Source organism: Trichechus manatus, unplaced genomic scaffold (genome assembly GCF_000243295.1).
Source record: "Trichechus manatus latirostris isolate Lorelei unplaced genomic scaffold, TriManLat1.0 scaffold00057, whole genome shotgun sequence".
NCBI classification, from domain to species: domain Eukaryota; kingdom Metazoa; phylum Chordata; class Mammalia; order Sirenia; family Trichechidae; genus Trichechus; species Trichechus manatus.
Window position 1 is genome coordinate 810,338 of NW_004443993.1, and position 22,573 is coordinate 832,910.

General features: G+C 55.1%; 2 protein-coding genes across 2 annotated transcripts in view; both read left to right on the forward strand.

Annotated features, from left to right (window-relative positions):
• Positions 1-4,738, forward strand: part of ECSIT (ECSIT signaling integrator) — a 16,213-nt gene extending 11,475 nt beyond the window's left edge. The window contains exons 6-9 of the mRNA XM_004378314.2: positions 3,256-3,313; positions 3,426-3,574; positions 3,724-3,829; positions 4,453-4,738. Coding sequence (XP_004378371.1) covers positions 3,256-3,313; positions 3,426-3,574; positions 3,724-3,829; positions 4,453-4,709 — 570 coding nt within the window. The 3' untranslated portion in view covers positions 4,710-4,738. The remainder of the gene's footprint in view (positions 1-3,255; positions 3,314-3,425; positions 3,575-3,723; positions 3,830-4,452) is intronic.
• A 446-nt stretch (positions 4,739-5,184) lies between these two features.
• ZNF653 (zinc finger protein 653) lies at positions 5,185-22,573 on the forward strand. The gene is made up of 9 exons (XM_004378316.1): positions 5,185-5,599; positions 11,778-11,821; positions 15,196-15,411; positions 19,221-19,850; positions 20,007-20,187; positions 20,290-20,401; positions 21,349-21,463; positions 21,773-21,872; positions 22,146-22,573. The coding sequence occupies exons 1-9, from the start codon at positions 5,307-5,309 to the stop codon at positions 22,321-22,323; spliced, it is 1,869 nt and encodes a 622-aa protein (XP_004378373.1). The 5' UTR covers positions 5,185-5,306; the 3' UTR covers positions 22,324-22,573.

Below are 22,573 nucleotides of genomic sequence, written 5' to 3' on the forward strand. Positions count from 1 at the left end.
CCCCAACCTTCCAGTGGACTGTCATGGCCCTTACTCCTTGCCACAGCTTACACAGACCTGACTCCCTGCCCCAACCTTCCAGTGGACTGTCATGGTCCTTACTCATCACCACAGCTTACACAGACCTGACTCCCTGCTTCAACCCTCCAGTGGATTGTCATGGCCCTTACTCCACACCACAGCTTACAAGGCTCTGCTGGCCTCTGACCTCTGCTCCAGGCCCTCTCCCCACACTCACCATATTCTAGGCAATAGCCATCCTTTCTGTTCTTGAGCATTCTGTGCCAGTTCCCACCTCAAGCCTTTGCACTTGCTGTTCCATCTGCCAGGAACACTCTTCCCTTAGGAAGACTTCCCCCAAGGACTTCATATTCTTAGGTCTCAGCTCCACTGTCCCTTAGGACACCCTTCCTGACCAGCCTGACTGAGGCACCCACCCCTTCCCTGTACTAGGCACGTTTATTTATTTGATTCCTCGTTCACATCTATCTTGCCCACTAGGCCAGAGCTCCCCAAGTGGAAAAAACCATGACTCAGTCTCCCATGTGTCTCCCAAGGTGCCCAGCACAGGGTCTGGCACAAAGCTGATGCTCAGCAGTTGTTTGTTGAATGACTGAATGAAGTACCCCCAGTATCCTGGGGGCCCCACTCATGCCAGGCCATACTGGGCATCCAAAGAACGTCCCTCACAGAAAGCCCCAGATAAGTTTCCCTCAGAGGCACTGGTTCTAAGTGGGAACCCAGAGGAGGCAGGAGTCAAGGAAGACTTCCTGGAGGAGGTGAGACTAAGGTGAGCTTTGGCAGGATGGGAGGGGCAAGGAGAGCATTCCAGGCAGAGAGCAGCATGTGCAAGGGCTGGGAATCCCTGGGGATGCTGAAAGTGCTTCCTGTGGCCAAGGCATGGGCACCAGGGTGCTGGAGGTGGGGAAGAAGAGGCATGGGGGGACTCCAGGTTAAAGAGCATGGTTTGAAACCTGTTGGTTGGTGGGGAGAGCCACGGGGATGTTTTAAGAAGAGGAGTGATGGAGTCGGAGTCATGGTTCTGGAAAGATTCGCAATTTCAAAAGCTCCCTCTGGCTGCTGTGTGGATGGTATTGGATGGTGGTGGGGCGAGAGGACGGAGGGCGGCAGGATAGGAGGTGACTGCAGTATCCAGGTGAGAGAGGACCCAGACTTGGCCTTGAGTGTAGCAGCAGAATGGAGAAGACGGGTAGTTTTTATTTCATGTCTTTGTTTTGGTAAGTAATGTATCTACACGGTAAACAAGCCAGACAGTGCACAAGAGCAGACAGCCCCCAGTCTCCTCCCCTGGGGGTGACCGCCCTTACGAGCACCGTGTCTCCTTCCAGCCAGAGTCTATCCATTTGCAAGCAGATATATCTTTTTATTTATGTATATCCTTTTCATTTAAATATTCTTCCACATCCTCAGCTCATTATGAAAAATACATATAGAAAAGTTGAAACCCTGGTAAAATGACTACCCTTCTACCCCAGCACCTAGATTTTGAGTGGAAACAACGCCAGTGTCATCCAGAGATACTGGCCATGTGCACTATGGCGTCTCCATGTTTTAGGGCACCGAGCGGCCAGGGAAATGACAAAGCAGTTGAAAGGATGAAGAGCAGTGTCTAGCGAGCTACCTTAAGTGTGAGAAGGGAGGAGATACAGAAGTGCGTGTACGTATTTGCTTACTTCATAATAAGAAACAGTGGACATAACGAATTGGAAGTGAGTACAAAGAATTATCTCCAGGAGGTGTTGGAGGATGGGGTAGAGGGGACAGAGATGGAAATGAGATGTCTCTTTTAATATGGGTCGACTTTTAAACTAGGTAAATGTTTAATGTATTCAGAAACATAAAACCAAAAAATGAAGAAAACAGACATTAAAAACGGATAAATGTGATTAAGTTTCTAATTGATAACATAAGCATAGAGAGAAAAAAAAAGATTCTGAATTACTGTTGAACCCGCTCATCCAACTGCCCGTCCTCGATGTTTGTATCCCAAGAACAGGAAACAACTCAGAGTAATCCCAAATTTAATTCCATCACTTTATGGTTAGTAGAAAGATTGAAGCTATTTGATGTGTATTGAAGGATAAATCAAGTGCATGTATTACTGCTGATACCCGTTGCGTCGAGTCGATTATGACTCAGCAACCCGATAGGACAGAGTAGAACTGCCCCATAGGGTTTCCTTGGCTGTAAATCTTTATGGAAGTAGACTGCCACGTCTTTCTCCCTCGGAGTGGCTGGTGGGTTCAAACCATCAACCTTTCAGTTAGCAGCCGAGCACTTAACCACTGCACCACTAGGGCTCCTTATACTGCTGACAGGAACCAAGAGTTTTAGTATAAGAGAAAAAGAGAATATACCATCAAAAAGTTAAGACAAAAACTCCAGAAGGTTAAATTTGAAATGAAACGGCAATATAAATACACTAAGCATTCAGTAAAGAGGCCTAGCAGCAAAACATGTACTTTTAAAAATGTTTTCTAAATGCTTAGTGTTGTACACAAGTTCTGCACCTTGCTCTTTGCTGTTTCTCACTTAATTACGTGGTTTGGAGCCCGTTCTAAGTACCCATCTGGCCATCTCATTTCTTTTTAACCTGAAAGGATGAACAATGTACGTCAGCATTTGTCCACCGTTGGATGTTTTGGTCAAAATGTACGGGCATTTTTTTTTAAAAAGTAAATTTCATTTAGTTTTTTGAACAAGTAATCATGTTCAGGGTATAAAGACACAAAAGGGTATTTCTTCCCCCGCTGTTCTCCACGGAGGCAAGCGCGGGGACTTTCTTCTCGTATCTCCTTCCTGGGATCTTCTGTGCATGTGAAGTTATTTTTCTCTCTTAGTTTTACAAGCACTTAGCACTTACTATGTGCCAAGCACTGTTCTAAGCATTTTAGAACCATCTGAAATCAATGCTATTCTCATCCCCATTTTGCAGTGAAGGAAACTGAGGCACACAGGGAAACTGACTTGGCCAAAGTCACACTGCTTCTGGCAGAGCCAGGGTTTTAACACAGATGGGCCAGCTCCAGGGTTCCCTTGGTGTAAGCATCTTAAATGTTGATGGCTTTTGCTAAATTGGATGGAAATGAGGAGGTGGGTTTGAGTGATGTGTACAAGGCCCAGTAGATGGCCCGAGAGGTGCCTTGAATTCGCAGGGTTCCCCCTTCCCGGTTTCTCCCCAGCTCCACTGTAGGTGTGGGAGCTGCAGGCTCCCACCTACACTCTTCCTTGCAGATGCCTTTGTCCAAAGACTCTACAGGGGCAGCGGATCCCACCCAGCCCCACATTGTAGGTAAGGCCTGCACCTGCCCCAGCCTCTGCCAGGTTCCCAGCGGGTGGGCTCCTGGGGCCTGGAGGCAGAGCCCCTCAGCCAGGGCACAAGGGCATGCGTGTCTCCACACCAGGAATCCAGAGTCCTGATCAGCAGGCCGCCCTGGCTTGCCACAACCCAGCCCGGCCTATCTTCGTTGAGGGCCCCTTCTCTCTGTGGCTCCAAGATAAGTGTGTCTATTACCACATCCTCAGAGCTGACTTGCTGGCCCCCGAGGAGAGGGTGAGTGTGGGGGCTGGGGAGGGGGCTGTTCATGTGAGGGGCTCCGAGGTGCAGGCTGGGGCAAGGCAGCTGCTGGGAGGCTGGAGTCAGGCAGGTGGCTGTAAGCTCACTGACTTCCAACCCTACCTGTACCTTCCCTTCTGGAGTAGGAAGTGGAGGAGATTCCAGAGGAGTGGAACCTCTACTACCCCATGCAGCTGGACCTGGACTATGGGAGGAGCAGCTGGGATGACTACGAGTTTGACATCGAGGAAGGTAAGAAGTGGGAGGGGCAGAACTCCAAACACCACACAGGATGAGGTGTGGCATGGGGTGGGGGAGGTGTTGAGAGGTGGGGCCCAGGCTGAGACAGCCCACTTGCCACACAGAGACCCAGCAGAGGCACCTGTACACACACACTCCCAGGCCTCAGGAGCTCCAGGCCTGAGGCGGCGCAGCCACACTCCACGGTCAGACACCACACTCTAGCTAGAGGCCACCAGGGCTGTGAACCCTTGGTTATTCCCTCCACACATTTATGTACTCTGTGTTATTCCCTCTGTGCTGGCTACTGGGTGTGACTAGAACAGACCCAGTTTCTGCCTTCAGCAGCTCAGACTAGCAGGGGACTATGCAGGTTCCGTTCTTGGGAGCCCAGGGGAGGGACACAGAGTTGGGGCGGGTCGCAGGGCTTTCTGAAGAACCTGAAGGTATCACCCAGGTAAAGCATGGGAAGGGCAGTCTAGGCAGAAAGGATAGCTTGTTCAAAGGCTTGGAGGCACAAGAAAGCCGAAAGAAAGCTGAAAGCTCCTGCCCTCGGCCTTGAAGGGGTTGTGGGGTACGGGAGAGATGCTCCAGCCCCCACCGCACAAACTCTGAGGGCCCTTCTCTCCCAACAGTGGAGGAAGGCCCTGTCTTCGCCATGTGCATGGCGGGTGCCCACGACCAGGCCACACTGGCCAAGTGGATCCAGGGCCTGCAGGAGACCAACCCTGCCCTGGCCCGGATCCCGGTGGTCTTCCGCCTGGCAGGGTCCACTGGGGAGCTCCTGGCAGCCTCCCCAGGCCTGGAGGAGCCGCCACCACCGCCACCAGCACAGGGCCAGGAGGAAGAGGATGACAACCTGCAGCGGCGGCAGCAGCAAGGCCAGAGCTGAGCCTGGAGCATAGGCTATGGCCGAGGAGACTGGACTGGCGTGAAAGCATGAGACGACCTTGGAGCTTACAGCAAATAGAAGTTTTCTTGTCTTCCCTCCTCTCTGGCAGTGTGGCATCCCCTCCCCAAGAACTCAGATGGGGCGGCCAGCGATGAACAGGCAAAACCTATCCCTTTAATGCCTACTGGCGCCACTTTTTAAGGACTCTCCAGCGTCCAGGACTGATGGGTCGCACCCCACACCTTCCCTTCTGCTTTCACCTTTCCATGTCATCCCCAGGATGCCTTCAGGATAAAGGCGCCGAGGGAGAAACCTTTTCTCTGAGGGTCTAAGAGCTCTTCTGGCTCTGCCTTCCTAGGGCTGGCCCCACATCTTTAGGCTGTCCTATATTCCATGCAAAGCTAGAAAATTGTAAGATTTAGAGGTTAAAAGTAAGCGAATGGGTATTTTACGCATGCGCAATTCTCGCTCTCGTTCTTCTTTTGGCGCCACGGGGCAGACACAGGCCATGAGAAATTTCCCGGCGGCGCGGAACATGCGCGCCACTTCCGGTCGGGCTCCTAACAACGGGGGAGGCTGGTAACCAGGGAGGGGGGGATGGCGGAGCGGGCGCCGGAGCCCGGGGCGGAGGCTGAGGCGGGCGCAGGCGGGGAGGCAGCGGCCGAGGAGGGCGCGGCGGGCCGCAAGGCGCGCGGCCGGCCGCGGCTCACGGAGTCGGACCGGGCACGGCGGCGGCTCGAGTCCCGGAAGAAGTACGACGTGCGGCGCGTGTACCTGGGCGAGGCGCACGGGCCCTGGGTGGACCTGCGGCGCCGCAGCGGCTGGAGCGACGCCAAGCTCGCCGCCTACCTCATCTCGCTGGAGCGCGGCCAGCGTTGCGGCCGCCACGGGTGAGGGGGCCCGGCACGAAGGAGGGAGGGAGTGAGGGAGGAGACGCCCCCATCCCCCGCCGAGTCTGGTCCCGCCCCCTCCGCCTCGAGGCCCTGCCCCCGGCACCTGTGAGCCCCGCCCAGGGGCCAGGCCGCCGGCCTGGGTCTCTGACTGCCGGTCCCCGAACGCGCCTGGTTCGCGACCCCGCCTCCCATCGCTCCGACTGCCCAATCCTAGGGATGCGCCCAGCTTCTCGGCCTGCCTCCTGGGCACTTGGCCCCGCCCGCTATGTCCCTGATTGCCCAATCTTGACACAAGCCCCGCCCCCAAGCGGTTTAACTGCCCGGTCCTAGGCCGGATGGCCCTTCCCCCGAGACCTCAGCGGGCTGTAGGATCTCACAGGCTTCACCCCTTGAAACCCTCACAGAGTTGCCCCAGACTCTGACTGGACGCAGTGGGTACCCAGTCCTGCCTCCCATAGGAGTGCCCCACCTGGGGCTGCGTACGGCCCCCTTCCCACAACCCTAGGCCACGCCCACCATGGGCCCACACAGAGGGGTACCCTTCACAATCCAGACCAAATTTTTCTAAACCTCTTGGCTCCTGGGGAGCACCCCAGCCCAGGGGCACTGCCCTAGGCCCATCCCTGGGCCCCAGGTGAAGGGGAAACCCCAGCTGCCAAGTCTCAATCTTGAGAATGAGCAGTGCGGGTGGAGTTTGTCCCTTTCTGCCTCATAGGTTGACGTGAGCGTTAAATTAGTTAAAATACGCAAAGGCCTTAGAACAGTGCCTGGCACACAGTGAGCAGTCGATTATGGCGTTTATTCTCTATCAGAAGCAGTGCTGCAGGGAAAGTCTTGTTCTACCCAGTTTTCCCTTGCACACGGTTCACATGTTTCTCTTGGGGTGTTTCTGAGAGTCAAGAATCAACTAGATCCTGCCAAATAGTTCCCCCAGTGCCCACACCGGGTGGCAGGCTGGTTTGTACCCACCAGCAGGGCAGGAAATGAGCCCTTTAAAAGTTTTGTTGTTGTTGAGAATATACACAGCAAAACATACACCAATTCAATAGTTTATACATGTACAATTCAGTGACATTGATTCTATTCTTCCCGTTGTACAACCATTCTCACCTTCCTTTTCTGAGTTGTTCCTCCCCAATTAACATAAACTCTCTGCTCCCTAAGGTTCCTATCTAGTCTCTCAAGTTGCTGTTGTCACTCTGATCCCATATAGATAGTTCTTAAAGGAGCATAATTCTTAAGACAGACATTTTTACTAGTTAATCTAAACTATTATTTGGTTTTAAGAAGACTTCAGGGAATATTTTTGGTTTAAGGTTTAAACATTATCTTAGGGCAGTAGTTTCAGGGGTTTATCCAGCCTCCATGGCTCCAGAAAATCTGGATTCCGTGAGAATTTTAAATTCTGTTCTGTATTTTCCCCTTTTTAATCAAGATTCTTCTATAGAATCTTTGATCAAAGTGTTCAGTAATGGTAGCTGGGCATCATCCAGTAGCCCTTTAAAAGTTTTAAAAACCTCAAGCCAGTGCCCCATCCTTGGGGAATCTGATTCAGTTAGTCTGAGTGGGTTTGCAGACCCAGTGTTTTGTTTTTTTTTTTTCAGAGAAGCCCCTGGGGAATCTTGGATGTCCAGCTAGGCTTAAGGACCACTGGCCAGAGGGAGTCCCTAGAGGTTCCTAAGCTGAAGGTGATGTTTGCAGAAGCTTGATTTGGCTGAGCTTGAGCTGTGTGGGCCTGTAGGACTTGGGGGCTGCCAGGCAGTGTGTGGCAAAAACCTGGCCCCAGGGCAACATGGCTAGTCAGGAGACTACACTAACCTGAGTGAGGGTCTCCTGTGGGAAGTAGACATGACCAGAGATAGAATTGTGTTTAATTATTTATAGTCTGTCGTACCTGGAAGGATTTCAGTTCAAGAGCTGTAAAACAAGGACAAGAAGACAAATGAAAATCAGAATGAAAGGAGAGATGAAAACAAGGGACACAGTGGGGCCAGGGTCAATGCTACTAGATCAAGTGAGGCAGAGATCACTGGGAATGTGACAAGGGCAGTTTTGTGGCATGATGGGCCCAAACCTGACCAGAGGCGTTCAAGAGACATGAAGAAGAGAGAATGGAAAATAATCTATGAATTTGCCTTGGAGCTTCCTAGCAGCTGGTGGGAAAAGGGAAACATGGTCAGCTGTGACATTTCCAATGTTCATTCATTCGTTTAAGAAATGTTTATTGAGCACCTCCTATGTGCCAAGCACTGTTATAGATGCTGAGGATACAGCAGTGAACAAAACAAAGATGCCAGCTTCATGGAGCTGACATTTTTGTTTATGGTGGAGAGAGGCAGACAAGAAACAAATAGTACATTAGAGAGTGGTAGGGACTGTGGGAGAGGGTGGGGAGGGAAGGTGGAACTGGGAAATAGGAATCAGGAGTAGGAGTTGGAAGTTTAAATAGGGTAGTTAGGTTGGGCCACATTGAGAAGATAGCATCTGAGTAAAGACTTGAAGGAGGCAAGGAGTCAGGCAGATAGCCAAGGGAAGAATGTTCGAGACAGAAGGAACAGCAGTGCAAAGGCCCTGAGGCAGGACCTTGCCTGGTAAATACAAGGAACAGTGAGGAGACCTGGGCAGCCAGAGCAGGGTGAGGGAGGAGAGAGTGAGGGAGACGGGCAGGGAGGCAACAGGGCAGAGTGTGCAGGGCCTTGTGGGCCGTAGGGGGAGGACTGTAGTTTTTCCTCGCAGGAAGAAGGGAGCCCTGGCTGTTCTTTTGTCTTTTCTTAAGTGCAGGATTTTGAACAGAGAAGTGATGTGATCTGGCTTATATTTAAAAGCAGCAGTCTCAGGGGTATGTGTGGTGGGAGGAACGGGTAGGGTATGAGGTGAAACAAGGTTGGCCAGGAGTTGATGGTTAAAGCTGGCAGTGAATTCAAGGAGGTTTGCTCCACTCTTCTCTCTAGTTTTGTGTGTGTTTGAATTGTTCTTTTTATATTTTAAAATTTTAACCAAAAAATGAATCATACTGATTCCTGCTTTGAGACTGGGGATGAAGGCAGGAGCCAGGAGACCAAGAAGGAGGCATCGGCCCTGGTCCAGGTGAGGATAACAGGGGTGGGGCCAGGTAGGGCTGTGGCGAGAAGTTATTGAAGGTAGGGATGACAGAGTTTGCTAGTGGATGTGGATCTGAGGGACCACCCCGAGGTTTTGGCCCGAGCACCTAGAAAGTGGCAGTCGCTGTTAACTAAGGGGCAGGTTGGGGGACAAGATGACAGCTTGCATGTAGGGTGCCTGTGAGACTGTATGCGTGGTGTTGAGGAAGTGGTTGGGGATGTGGTGCTGGACTGGGGAGAGGGCCAGGCTGAAGATCTGAATTTGGGAGTCTCCAGGGTACATAGAGGTGCTGCAGCGACCGAGATCACCAAGGAGTACGTGTGGACAGAGAACACAAGGTCTGAGGTGGGGCTGGCTCTCCATCCACCCTCAGAGGAGTCAAGGGTGAGGAAGACACAGCAGCTGGGAGGAAGGTGGAGAATGAGGTGAGGGCCAAAGGGACGATCTTCCAGGTCAAATGCTGCTGGGTCAAGCAAGACGGCAGTCCTCGGTGACCGTGGCAGGGCAGTTTTGGGACATGGTGGAGAAAAACCCAGACTGGAGCAGTTCAAGAGAGGTGAAGGAGAGGAAATGGAGACAGCAAGTGTAGACTATTGTTGGGCGAAAGGGGAACAAAGAAATGTGGCTGATGGAGAAGGAAGTCAAGATGGTCTCCATCTAAGATGGGAGTAATCACAGCGTGTTTGGATGCTGATGGGAACATTCCAGTAAAGAGTGAAAAGCGTATGGCAGAGGAGAGCAGAGCCAGACCTGGAGAAGCCCCAGCATGTGGTCGTCAGGTGCACATGGCCTCCGCTGGCAGTCACTGGAGCGTCGGAACTTGGAGATGGGGACAGTTTGGGGGAGGAGACGCTGCATTAAGTTCAGAATGTGCATTTATGATGTGCCTAGCACTCGATACACATGACCTCATTTAATCCCCACAGCAGGTGACTCTGTGGGAGGCAGTGCTGTTAGCTCCACTTCACAAATGAAGAAACTGAGGCTCGGAGGGGACAAGACCTGCCTAAGGTCACACAGCCAGTCGACTGCAGAGCTGGGACTTGAACCTGGCTGTGGCAGGGCCATGAGCGGGTGGAGGTGGCTGTGGGCATTTGAACTCGGGTTTGGGTGAGGATCTGGGCAGTGTGGCCCCTTGGAGAGGAGGGTGGAAGTTGTGGGAGGGGACAGGCACCTGGGATTGGGCATGGATGAGCAGAGTCCCAGTCAGAGGAGCCCTGAGGAGGTTCCCAGGAAGCAGACTTGGGGTTTCTAGGGCTGAGACTTGTTGTCAGGTTGGGCAGTGGAGCTGATGAGAGACTCTGGACCAGCTGTCAGGGTGTTTGTGGCAGAGCACAGCTCCAGCCTGGCCTCATGGGGTGGGTGGGGGCTGCGGACCAGGCTCTGGGATAATACCGATCATCACTGATCATCATTACCATTTTTTTGAACAATTACTAAAAGCTGGGGGTTGCGCCAAGCTCTTTGCAATGCACAGAACCTCACGCCAACCCCGTGAGGAAGGTGCTGTTATGTTCCCGTGCTACAGATGGGGAAATTGAGGTACAGGAAGGTGAGGTCACTTGCCCAGGATCATGAAGCCTGCTGCTGTAGCACAGGAGGAGAAGGACAAGGAGGCAGCCAGAGTGGGGCCATTGCAGAAGCATCGTGGCAGGAACTGAGCGGGGAGGCCCTAGAGGATCAGACAGAGGTGCACCGAAGCCCCTGCCCCTGTGCTGGGCCACAGCTTGCACAAGTGGGCTCAGGAACCCACCTGGCAGATCCCAAGGCCATGCTGGTGTGGGAGGCCACAAGGGCCCCCTGGCCTGTGGGCTCGATCCTGCCCTGGGCCCTCTGAGGCCTCAGCTCGCTGGGGCACGTGGTCAGGGTGTTGAGCCACAGCCACTGTGGGGAAAGGGCTGGCTGCAGGGGCAGGACTGACTGAGAGCAGCAGGACCCTTAGCAAAGCCAGCCCTCCGGGATGTCTTCCCACCCCCTGGGGCTCTTGGATGTCCCCTGAACAGGCAGCACAGCCTCTGAGGCTGACCGAATTCATTTTCTATCGTTGCATAATAAATTACCACCAACTTAGTAGCTTCAAACCACACAAATTTATTGTCTCATGTTCTGTGGGTCAGGAGTCTGGCACATTTTAGCTGGGTCCTCCGCTCAGTGTCTCAAGGCTAGAGTCAAGGTGCTGGCCAGCTGTGTCTTCATCTGGAAGCTCAACTAAGGAAAGATCCACTTCCAAACTCCCTCAGGTTGTTGGCAGATTTCATTTTCTTCTGTTTGTAAATCTGAGGTCCTTCCCATGTGGCCCCCTCCAGATGTCTCCTCATGTTCTCAGCTTTGAACATCTGACTTCATCAAGGGCCAGTACTTTTTAAGGACTCCTCCGATTAGGTCAGGCGCATTTCAGTGATCTCTCCTTTGATTAACTCGAAGTCACCTAATCCCAGGAGCGATAGTCCATCATAGTCACAGAACCTTGCCCACACTCGGTGGGAGAGGGTTATACAGGGTGTGCATCCCAAGGGGTGGGAATCGGAGGGGCCGTCAGAATTCTGCATACCACACCACCTTTCCTTATCTCGTTTCTGACTTCTCCACTCCCTGCCATGGGACCTCAGGCAGCCACACACCCCTGAGCCTCAGTTTCCTTGCTTGTGAGATGGGTGATGATCCTAGACCCCCTCCAAGGGCTGATGTGCCCACGTGAAGGCACTGCTGGCACACTGCTGGAGTGGGGTACCCAAAAACCAAACCAAACCTATTATTGTCGAGTCAACTCCGACTCATAGCAACTCTGTAGGACAGAGTAGAACTGCCCCATAAGGTTTCTGAGGAGTGGCTGATGGATTCGAACTGCCAACTGTTTTGGTTAGCAGCCAAACGCTTAACCACTGTGCCGTCAGGGCTCCGCTGGAGTGGGGTACTTGCCAGTAAATAGAAGCTAAAATTCGACTTTGGTTCATCACATCCTGGAGCATGACAAATGGCAGGCGTAGTGGTCATCACTATTTTTCTCATCCGTCAGGAGTCTGGCCCAGCCTTTGTCCCTGCACTCACCCCTCACTGCCTCTCTCTGTTGCAGGAAGCCTTGGGAGCAAGTCCCCAAAAAGCCAAAGCGGAAGAAAAGTAAGTGGATCTGCAGCCCACGGGCCGTGGGGGCCTTGTTCCTTTACTCGCTTGTTCTTTCCGTGCCATTTGCGGAGGGCCTACGTGTGCCAGGCGCTGTGTGGAACAAGAGCCCAATCTTGTGGGGAAGACAGAAGGCAGGCTGACCAGGGCTAGGACGGGGACAGGGGCCACTGGAGGCCCAGAGGAGGCGACTGGCCCAGCCCAGTAGGGATCAGAAAGGATTCCTGGAGGGGACTGGAACGTGTGCTGTGTGTGTGGGCAGCACTGTGTCCCACAGGAGAGCTCTCATCATCCGCATTTCAAACACAAAGAAACTGAGCCCAGCAAAGTAGAGTCTTCGCCCCAGGCTGTACAGCTGCAGAGTCAGACCTCAGACCCAGGTCATGTGTCTCCCCGGCAGTCCTTGTAGCTTCTCCACTCTCCTGCTGGGTGCGTGGGGTCAGCCAGAAAAGAGAGAGGAAGAGGGAACAGCTTGTGCAAAGGCCTAAACGGCATATTGTGTGCCAGGCTCAAGGGCAGCGAGGTGCGGGCCATCAGTGGGGAGGCCCCTGGCCACAACTGCAGGAGTCTGAGCCCTATTCTGGGCAGCTGGCCTCAGCCCCACCCAGCATGGCTTCAGAACCCCGGGGCTGAACAGGGGAGGGTCCAGGGAGGGTCTTCTGGTGGCAGTGCACCCCTGTCCTCACAGTTCTTCAAGTGGAGCCGAGCTGAGACTGTGACCCCAAAATCCCAAAGAGGTGGGGTGAGATAAGGAAGCTAAGGGCTGGGCGTGAGAGGCAGCTGCTGGTGGTGTCAGAGGCCCAGACACGATCCCTAGGCCCAAGAACCTCTCTCAGGCCCGCTTCTTATCACCCAGCCTGATGGGGGTACACACCTTCCACTCGGCCACGGGACCATGAGCATCACACTAGTCACCAGAACCACTGCTTGAGTGCTCCCTGTGTACCCTGTCCTGTCTATTCTCTGTCAGTGTCTCCTCCCTTCCCCTCCCTGGCAACCCTCAGGGAATGGGGACCCTTATTCTGCCCCAACCCAGGGGCAGCATCTGAGTTCAGAGAAGCCGAGGAAGAAACAGAGAGAAGACAAAAGACAGAGGAAAGGAGAGAGAGAGAGCTAAGAGAGGAGACTGGAGAGTAAGGAGAAGGAGAATGTGGTGAGGGGGAGAACATCTGGGAAGACAGAGGGAAAGAGAATGAGACTGGGGGACACAGAATCCAAGACAGAGAAAATGGAGGAAGAAGAAGCAGAGAAGAGCAGCGCCCATGGGGTCTGGGCGTCTAGCAGCTCCACTCCTCGTACTTGCCTGGAGCCACCACTAGGAAGTGGCAGATCCAGAATTAAAACGCAGGCCATCTGGCCATATAATACCCACTCCCTCACAGCACTGACTATCCAGCAAAAGTTCATAGAGCACCTGCTGTGTACCCAGCCCTGTGTTGGCCTGGGCACACAGCAGGAACAAAGCAGATAAATGTCCCTGCCCATGGTGAGCTGATGTTTTAGTTGGGGAAACGGACAGATAACCACCAGACGGTATCTAGGTGCTACTGGGAGAAAAAGGACAGCAAGGTAAAGTGGATTAGAGTGATGGGGGAGAGGGGGCAGCAGGCTGAGTGAGGTCAGGGGCACCTCTCAGAGGAGGGCACATTGGGCAGAGACCTGAGTGAAGGGAAGCGAGCACAGCCTGTGTAAAGGCCCTGAGGCAGGACTGTACCTGACATGTTTGAGGAGCAGCGAGGAGACCAGTGTGGCTGGACCAGAGTGGGCAAGGGAGGGAGTGGGAGGCTGTCTTAGTTGTCTAGTGCTGTTATAACAGAAATGCCACAAGTGGGTGGCTTTAACAAACAGAAACAATTTTATTTTCGTACAATTTAGGAGTCAGAAGTCCAAATTCAGGGTGCCGGCTCCAGGGGAAGCACTTCTGTCTGTCATCTCTGGAGGCAGGTCCTTGTCTCTTTGAGCTTCTGCTCCTGGGCAATCTTCATGTGTCTTGGCATCTCTCTTCCCCATCTCTGCTTCTTTTGCTTGCTTGTTTAATCTCTTATGTCTCCAAAGAGATTGATTTAAAACACGCCTACACTGATACTGTCTCATTAACATAACAAAGAGAACCTGTTTCCAAATGGGATAGTAACTACAGGCATAGAGGTTAGGATTTACAACACATATTTTTGGGCGACACAGTTCAATCCATAACATTCCACCCTTTGGCCCCAAAAATTCATGTCCTTGCCACATGCAAAACATATCCACCCCATCGCATCACCCCGAAAGTCTAAAATCACCTCCAAGTCCAAAATCTCATCCTCTGAATCATCTAAATCAAATGTGGGGGAGACTTTAGGCGTAGTCCATCCTGGGGCAAAACTCCTCTTCATCTGTGAACCTGTGGAATCTAGAATACGAGTTATCTGTTTCCAAAGTACAATGGTGGAACGGGCACAAGGTAGACCTTTCCATTACAAATGGGAGAAATTGGAGGGAAAGAAGGGGCAACAGGCACCAAGCAAATCCAGAACACAGTGGAATAATTTACATTAGCTCTCAAGGCTTGGAGCCCCGGTGGCACAGTGGTTAATAGCTGGGCTGCTAACCAAAAGATCAGCAGTTTGAATCTACCAGCAGCTCCTTGGAAACCCTATGGGGCAGTTGTACTCTGTTCTGTAGAGTCGCTAGGAGTTGGAATCGACTCGACAGCAATGGGTTGGGTCTCAAGGCTTGAAAATAACCCTCTCTTCTCTGAGACCATCTGGGCAATGGCCCCACCCTCTGGATTCTGGGTAGAGGCCCCTTTGCCCTGGGCTTCACCTTCCAACCTTCCAGGCCCTCTGAGACAGCAGCTGAGGCAATGAGGGTGGGGAGGTAGAAGACAGTAGAAAATGGTCACAGTGAAGACTTGGGCTTTTGCTTCAAGGTGGAAGCCATAGAAGGTTCTAAACAGAGGAGTGACATTCTCTGACTCAGGTGTTCACAGGCACCCTCCAGCTGCTGTGGGGAGGCTAGACTGTTGGAGGGAGGGTGGGGAGCCAGGGAGTAGGCAGCTGCACTGGTCCAGGTGGGAGGCATTGGTGAGCATGATTATAGCAGTAACAAGCAGCCAACAATTGTTGTGCGCCTACTGTGTGCCAGACACTCTTCTTCATATGACAACTCATCCAGTGAGGATAGTCCCTGGACCAGTACTCATTATCTCCAGAGTGAGTCTCTCACCTCTCTGAGCCTCAGTTTCCTCATTTGTAAACTGGGGACAGGACTAGACAGGCTTAGGAAGGTGTTTCAACCCACAGGAGCCCATAAGGCCCGGGTAGTTCTGGAGACCTGCAGGACCAAGCACTGCCCCTCACCGCACACCCCCCGCCCCACGTCCGCAGGGCGACGACGAAATGTGAACTGCCTGAAGAATGTGGTGATCTGGTATGAGGACCACAAGCACCGCTGCCCGTACGAGCCACACCTTGCCGAGCTGGACCCCACCTTTGGCCTGTACACCACAGCCGTGTGGCAGTGCGAAGCCGGCCACCGCTACTTCCAAGACCTGCACTCACCCCTGAAGCCACTCAGCGACTCAGACCCCGACAGTGACAAAGGTGGGCCTCGGGGTGAGGGTATGGTGGTGGCCACTCTGCAGCCCCTCCCAGGGTCAGCCCGGCCTGGGCTTCCCACCCTCCTGCCCAGCCAAAGGCCCTGCCAGCCTCAGGCCAGCATCACAAACATAGCAGCAAGGGCGCTGGTGCTCAAGGCTGTAGCGTGGATGTGATGGGCTCAGGCTGAGTGTTTCATAGACTTTCAGTCTTTGAGTCCGCCTCTCCACCTTTACAGGGGCAGCTGAGGCATGGCGCGGGTGGGCCATTTGTGCCCAAGGCCAGTCACAGGCAGGGCTGGACTGGGAGCCTGGGAGCCCTGGCTTGGCGGCTGGCACGAGGGGTGGAGCTGCTGGGTGCCCAGACCCCACGGTTGCTGCTTTTCTCTGCTGCTTCTTCCTCCTTCATTTTCTCTGTCTTGGGTTCTGTGTCCCCCAGTCTCATTCTCTTTCCCTCTGTCTTCCCAGATGTTCTCCCCTCACCCCATTCTCCTTCTCCTTACTCTCCAGTTTCCTCTCTTAGCTCTCTCTCTCCCCTTTCCTCTGTCTTTTGTCTTCTCTCTGTTTCTTCCTCTCTCTCTATCTCCTCTCCTTCTGTCTCCTTCCTTTTCCCTCCCTCCTCCTCGTCACTCCCCCTTCCCATCTCTGACTGTCTCTCCCCTCCTCCCACACTGGTCACCCACAGGGGATGACTGTCACCTGCTAGGGGCCAGGAGTGACTCAGTTAAGAAGATGGCCCAGTTGGCCCTGCTGGGAAGGAGAGGAGACACTGTAGGGGGTGAGGGGGCCGGCCAGCCTGCCTCAGGGGCTTGGCATCAGCTGTGAGGAGTGTGGGGTCCCCTGCCAGACGTTCTGCCAGGGCTGAGGGTGGGGTCAGTCACTGGGGCTGAGCCTGTGCTGGCAGGCGTCTCAGAGCAGGTGGCATCCCAGCTGGTGGAGGAGAAGCCGTGGGCGAGAGGTGTTCCGGGTGGGCACCCTCGCCAACAGCTATCCCGTTGTGTGTCAGCCAGGCTCCCAGCATGCAGCCAGCCCCTCAGCTGTACTGTCCTGTGTCCAGTGCCAGCCCTCCTGCCTGTCACTGCCCCCTTCACTGTGCCCTACTCGAGGTCCTGCACCTGGCCACCCTGAGTCCTCCCCCACAGCCTAGGAGTCAGTGCTGTCATTAGCCCCACTTGGCATACAAGGAAACCCAAGACCCAGGAGTAACATGACTGGCCCATCTGGTGACAGGTCAGGCTGGGATAGGGTGGCACCCAGAAGAGCCCCCTTGCACCCCAACCCAACTTTGACGCTAGTGGCTGCCGGATCTGGGCTCTCAGAAATGATCGATTAGCCAGGTCTGCGGTGGGCAGTATGGGGTGGTGTTGGGGGTGGCTGTGTGTACCCATCCCTGCTCTGGTCCCTCACATCCCAGCCCTGGTTCCTCACACAGCACCATTTACCAGCTCTGGGCATGGGACCTGGAGTACTCCCAGCATGCAGTGCACAGTCATTTCTGTCGTGGTTATCATCATCTGGAGAGAGGTCCAGAGTCGGCCTAGGTAGACCCCAACACATGCCCAGCTCTGCCCCCAGCTAGGTCACCTCAGGCCGCATGACCTGCCCCCTCCTTCAGGGTGAAGCCAGGGGCTTACAGATCACAGGACAGTGAGATATTACCAAGCTCAAGGCCTCCCTGCCCAGAGGGGCACTCTGATAATAATGATAGCATAATAATAGAAAACACATATAGGCTACTTCCTGAAGCCAGTCCTAAAACCCTTTACATATATTTACTCAATAAATATCCAAAACACCTCCCTGGGGTAGGTGTAATCATTGTTCCCATCTTTTTAGGCAAGGAACCAGGCCCAGAGAGGTTAAGTAACGTGCCCATGTCACACAGCTGGAGGCGGGTACCCAGATTCGACCCCTGGTGGTCTGGCTTCAGAGTCTGTGATCCTTGGTGGCATAGGACATGTTATCTCCAGACAGCATGGCCCCACCTGTGTCACGAGTATGTAATTTAAGGGAGTTGTTCATTTTTCCTGTCCCCAGTTTTTCTCTGTGTGTGGATTTAGCATCAGATACCTGGGTAGGATGTCAGTCCCCTCGGCCTTCATCTCAGCATTGGTGGGAGAATTTGTTCTTTTTTATTTATACATGCAATGACTACCCACTGTGCCAGGCACCCTTCTGGGCACTGGGGACTCTGCACAGGGATCCCTGGCCTTGGGGAGTTTACATTTTAGAAGGGAAGCAGACAGTAAACAAGATAAACAAGTGAAATATAGAGTATACTGGAAGGTGGTAAGGACTTTGGCAGAAAATAAAGGACAGAAAGGGTACTAGTTGAGACGGAGTGTCCAGGGAAGACCTCAGTGAAAAAATACCATTTTGTGAAAGGTCTGAAGGAGACGAGAAAGGAAGCCCCCATGTGTGTTGGAGAGAAGACGGTTTCGGGCAGAGGAAATGGCAACTGCAAAGGCCCTGAGGCAGGAACCTGCCTAGTGTCTCTGAGGAACAGCAGGGAGGCCTGTGAGGCTGGAGTGGAGAGAGAGGCGAGGGCGAATGGGAGATGTGGGTAGGAGGTGACGGGCAGACTGTGCAGGGCAGTGTGGGCCGTAGTGAGGACTCTGGCTTCTACTCCACGTGAACTGGGCAAGGCACTAGTGAGGCAATGCCAGCTACCAAAACAGACAGTTACACTCTCTTGCCGTAACTCAGGAGTTTGTTCCACACACACACGAAGTTCAGCACTCTCGACCTGCAGGCTGCCTTCCATCCGGTGGCCTCAGCCTCCTTCTGTCTGTCTGTCTGATGGGGACAGAGAGGCAGAGGATCGTCCATGGGAGATCACTTCCACTCACATTCCGTTGGTCGGGACTCAGCCATATGTCTACACCTAACTGTAAGGAATGCTGGGAAATGTAGTTCGCCTGGGTGCCAGGAGGAAGAGACACATGTTTGGTGAACTTCTGACCTGTGTCGTAACAGGAAGTGATGCAAGGGTTCTCAGTTGAAGAGCTAGGAGACCTTGGCAGGTGTTCACAGGCATACTCTGGCCACCGTTGGGGGGAACAGACTGGCAGGGGGCACAGGTGGAAGCTGGAGTCCAGGGAGGAGGGACCGCACTGGCCCTGACAGGGGATGATGGGGTGGTGACCAGGGTGCGCAGGGGATGTGAGGGAAGCAGTCAGGCTGTGGATGGAGTTTGGATGCAGGACCAACAGGTGTTGCTGACGGGTGGGAGTGGGTGTGAGAGAAAGAGGGAAGTCAAGGATAACCCCAGGATTTGGGTCTGAGCAACTGGAAGGGCAGAGCTGCCGTCAGCTGGCATGGGGATGGCCATGAAGGTGCCGGTTTTTTTGAGAGAAGATTCAGAGCTCAGTGGCCGTGTTCAGTCTGAGGTGCCTGTGAGGCCCCATGGGGAGCAGCAGTGCAGGAGACAGTGAGATGGGAGAGGTTGGGGCTTGACGCGGAGGAGCGACCCCCGTGTGAGTCTCCAAGGTAGAGGTGGCATGTCACACTCCCAGCACTGAGGAGAGGGCCAGGCGTGAGGGGCCTTGTGCACCTGCAGGAGCAAAGGAGTCTGAGAAGGAGCCGCCAGGGAGGCACCAAGATACCAAAGAGGAGGGTCCTGGAGGCCGGGCGAGGAGAGCATCTCCAGGGAGCAGGCGTCTTGGAGCAGTCGAGGTAGATGGGGACTGAGAAGGGACGATGTTGTTGGCAGTGAGGGGGTCAGAGTGCCCGGTACCTGGTGAGCTCTCCACAAATACCAACTGCTGCTGCTGCTTCCGCTCCTGCTGTAACTGTCCCCTTCCTCTGTCTCCACAGTGGGCAATGGCCTGGTGGCTGGCAGCTCCGACTCCTCTGGCTCTGGCTCTGGCTCTGGCTCTGGCTCTGACTCTGAGGAGCCCCCTGAGGGCCAGCCGGCTAAGGCCTCGGCAGCAGCGACCCCCACCAGCCCGGCGGGCAGCATTGGCCTCATCACGCAGGAGGGCATGCATATCCCCTTTGATGTCCACCACGTGGAGAACCTGGCTGAGCAGGGCACCCCCCTGTGCCCCAACCCAGCAGGCAGTGGGCCCGAAGCCCTGGAGACGGTGGTGTGTGTGCCAGTGCCCATGCAAGTGGGTGCAGGCCCTGGCACCCTCTTTGAGAACGTGCCCCAGGAGGCCCTGGGCGAGGTGGTGGCCAGCTGCCCCATGCCAGGCATGGTGCCCGGTTCACAGGTGATCATCATCGCAGGCCCAGGCTATGACACCCTCACAGCTGAGGGCATCCACCTCAACGTGGCAGCGGGCAGCGGTGCCGCTGGCAGCAGTCTGGGTGAGGAGGTGCCCTGTGCCATGATGGAGGGTGTGGCGGCCTACACCCAGACGGAGCCTGAGGGTAGCCAGCCCAGCACCACGGACATCGCCACCACGGACACCGCTACCACGGCAGGCATCGAGACCAAGAAAGGTCTGGCAGCCGTGCAGGTCCAGGGAGGGTCGCCTAAGCCTCTGGCAGGGGTTGGGATGGGGCCTGGGAGGGAGAGGGCAAAGAGTGGCCTTGGGAGCGGGTTCCTTGACAGCTTTCATCCCCCACGGACACCCCTGCCATGTCCACCCCCCGTAGAGAAGGAGGACCTGTACATGCTCAAGAAGGAGGAGAAGGAGGAGTCAGTGGCCCCAGAGCTGGCAGAGCTGGTGGCAGCAGTGCCCGAGAGCACAGAGCCAGAGGCAGAGGCCGACGGGGAGGAGCTAGACGGCAGTGACATGTCTGCCATCATCTACGAGATCCCCAAGGAGCCTGAGAAGTGGGTGCCCGGGGCGAGCAGGCTGTGTCAGAGGGGTAGCCAGCAGGCACCAAGCCTGCCTGAGGTGGGAACCCTGACTCCACGGGCCCCTTCCCCCTCCAGGAGGCGGCGGAGCAAGCGGTCGCGGGTGATGGACGCTGATGGCCTGCTCGAGATGTTCCACTGTCCCTACGAGGGCTGCAGCCAGGTTTACGTGGCCCTCAGCAGCTTCCAGGTGAGGTCTCCACCTGAAGCGGAGTGGGCAGGGCCTGCTTCTGTGCTGGCAGCCTGTGTGCTGGGTGGGGGCCCCAGGGACTCTGGGCTGGGCTGGGTGGTTCGTGGAGGGCTGCTAGGGTGTGGACTGTGCATTCAGGGGTGGTGGGTCCGGGACTCTGCGGCATGTATGGTTGGCGAGTGTTCACACAAACAACACACAGTGTGGGCGGCACGCCAGCCCCACCCACCTGCCCAGTACCACTGGCCTTGAAGTCCCAGGTCACTGCACCACCAGGATGGAACTGCTGGTGTGCCCTCTAGAGTCTGAACAGGGTGCCCCTGAGGACGAAGACGGGGTCTTCTCATCTCCCCACACCTGGCACAGAGGGGGCTCCAGGCCTTCAAATTTGCTGAACCATGTTTTCAGTAAATATGAGCATCTACTGTATGCCAGGCATCTCTGCAGTGCCAAGCTGCAGTCATTCCAGTGAGTTAAAGAATGCAAGAACAAAGGAATAAATGACTCAGAGCTGCCCGCTCCAGGTCCCAAGGGGCAATGTAGCACATTGTCAGAGTCGCTGTGGGCTGACAGCCCTGGAATCCAGTCCCAGTCCTTCCGCTGCCCACTTGTAATGCATGCCTCAAACCACTGAGCCTCTGGAGCCTTAGTTTCCCCATCCATAAACTGGCTGAGCAGCCAGGCTCTTCACAGGACCGTGGGAGGATTGACTGATGCCCAGCCCAGAGCCTGGCCCAGAGTAGACACTCAATAAATGCTGTTTGGTCCCAGTTGTGCCCCAGGGCTCCAGCTCAGAGCTGGGAGTCTCTCCCGGGGCAGAGGCACCCCTCTTTTTTCTTCCAGGCTAGGTCAGCCCCAGCCTGCGTCCCAGATACCCTTACCTCTCCCCAGCCTCGAGAGTCCCACAGGGGAACCCACAGCCCTATACCTGCCCCTCTTACCCGCAGAACCACGTCAACCTCGTGCATCGGAAAGGGAAGACCAAAGTGTGCCCTCACCCTGGCTGCGGCAAGAAGTTCTATTTGTCCAACCACCTGCGGCGGCACATGATCATCCACTCAGGTCAGGCCCATGGCTGGGTGGGTGACACAAGCAGAGGCCACCCTTGCCCCTCACAGACTTCGGTTCAAATTCCACCGGGTCTCCGTGTGTTCCCGGGCAGTCTGCTGAGCGTCTTGCTGGCCCATGAGACCCCCCTTCACGTTGGCTGCTCATTGTTAATCGGCATTCCTACCAAGGGGATGTAGGATTTGGTGTGACTGCCCTGGGCCGCCTGTCAGAGCCTGCTACCCCATCTCTGCATCACATCAGAGACACCCCACAGCCCCCTAGACGGCAGCACCCTCAGCCCGGCATCTCCGCCACCCCCAGGTGTCCGCGAATTCACCTGCGAGACGTGCGGCAAGTCCTTCAAGAGAAAGAACCACCTAGAAGTCCACCGGCGCACGCACACGGGAGAGACGCCCCTGCAGTGAGTGAGAGATCACCCGGCAGCGGGATGGGAGGAAGGGCTCCAGGCCTGGACCCACAGAAGGGGTGTCCCCTGGGCTGGCTCCACCCCCCCGTGCCTCTGCCCAGTTCCATGGGAGTGCCCACCCCAGATGGCGCTACATGTGGGCCCCCGATGAATGGGCTCCTCCCGAGTAGCCCCGCCCCTAAGGCGTCCCCTGCCGGCTGCCAGCCTGTCCCCACCCCTAGGCTGTGCCTGCTCTGACCTGCCTGCGGTGCTGCCCGCTGCCCACAGGTGCGAGATCTGCGGCTACCAGTGCCGGCAGCGCGCGTCGCTCAACTGGCACATGAAGAAGCACACGGCAGAGGTGCAGTACAACTTCACGTGCGAGCGCTGCGGGAAGCGGTTCGAGAAGCTGGACAGCGTCAAGTTCCACACACTCAAAAGCCACCCGGACCACAAACCCGCCTGACCCACCTGACCACTGACCGTTCCTATTTATTTGTCCGCTTGGATACCTCACCCGGGCCTGCCGGTGCCTGGACAGCCGCGGGGACTCCGAGACCGCGGGCCGGAAGGAGGTGTCCCGCCCCGCCCCAGGACTGGGCCCCCTGGGCAGGTCCCCCTGCCCTACCCCATCCCACCTCCGGAGCTGGCGCCTGGGGCTGCACGGCTTGAACTGTGTCAAGAGAGCAAATGAGATTAAAGAGTGAGAAGGGAGA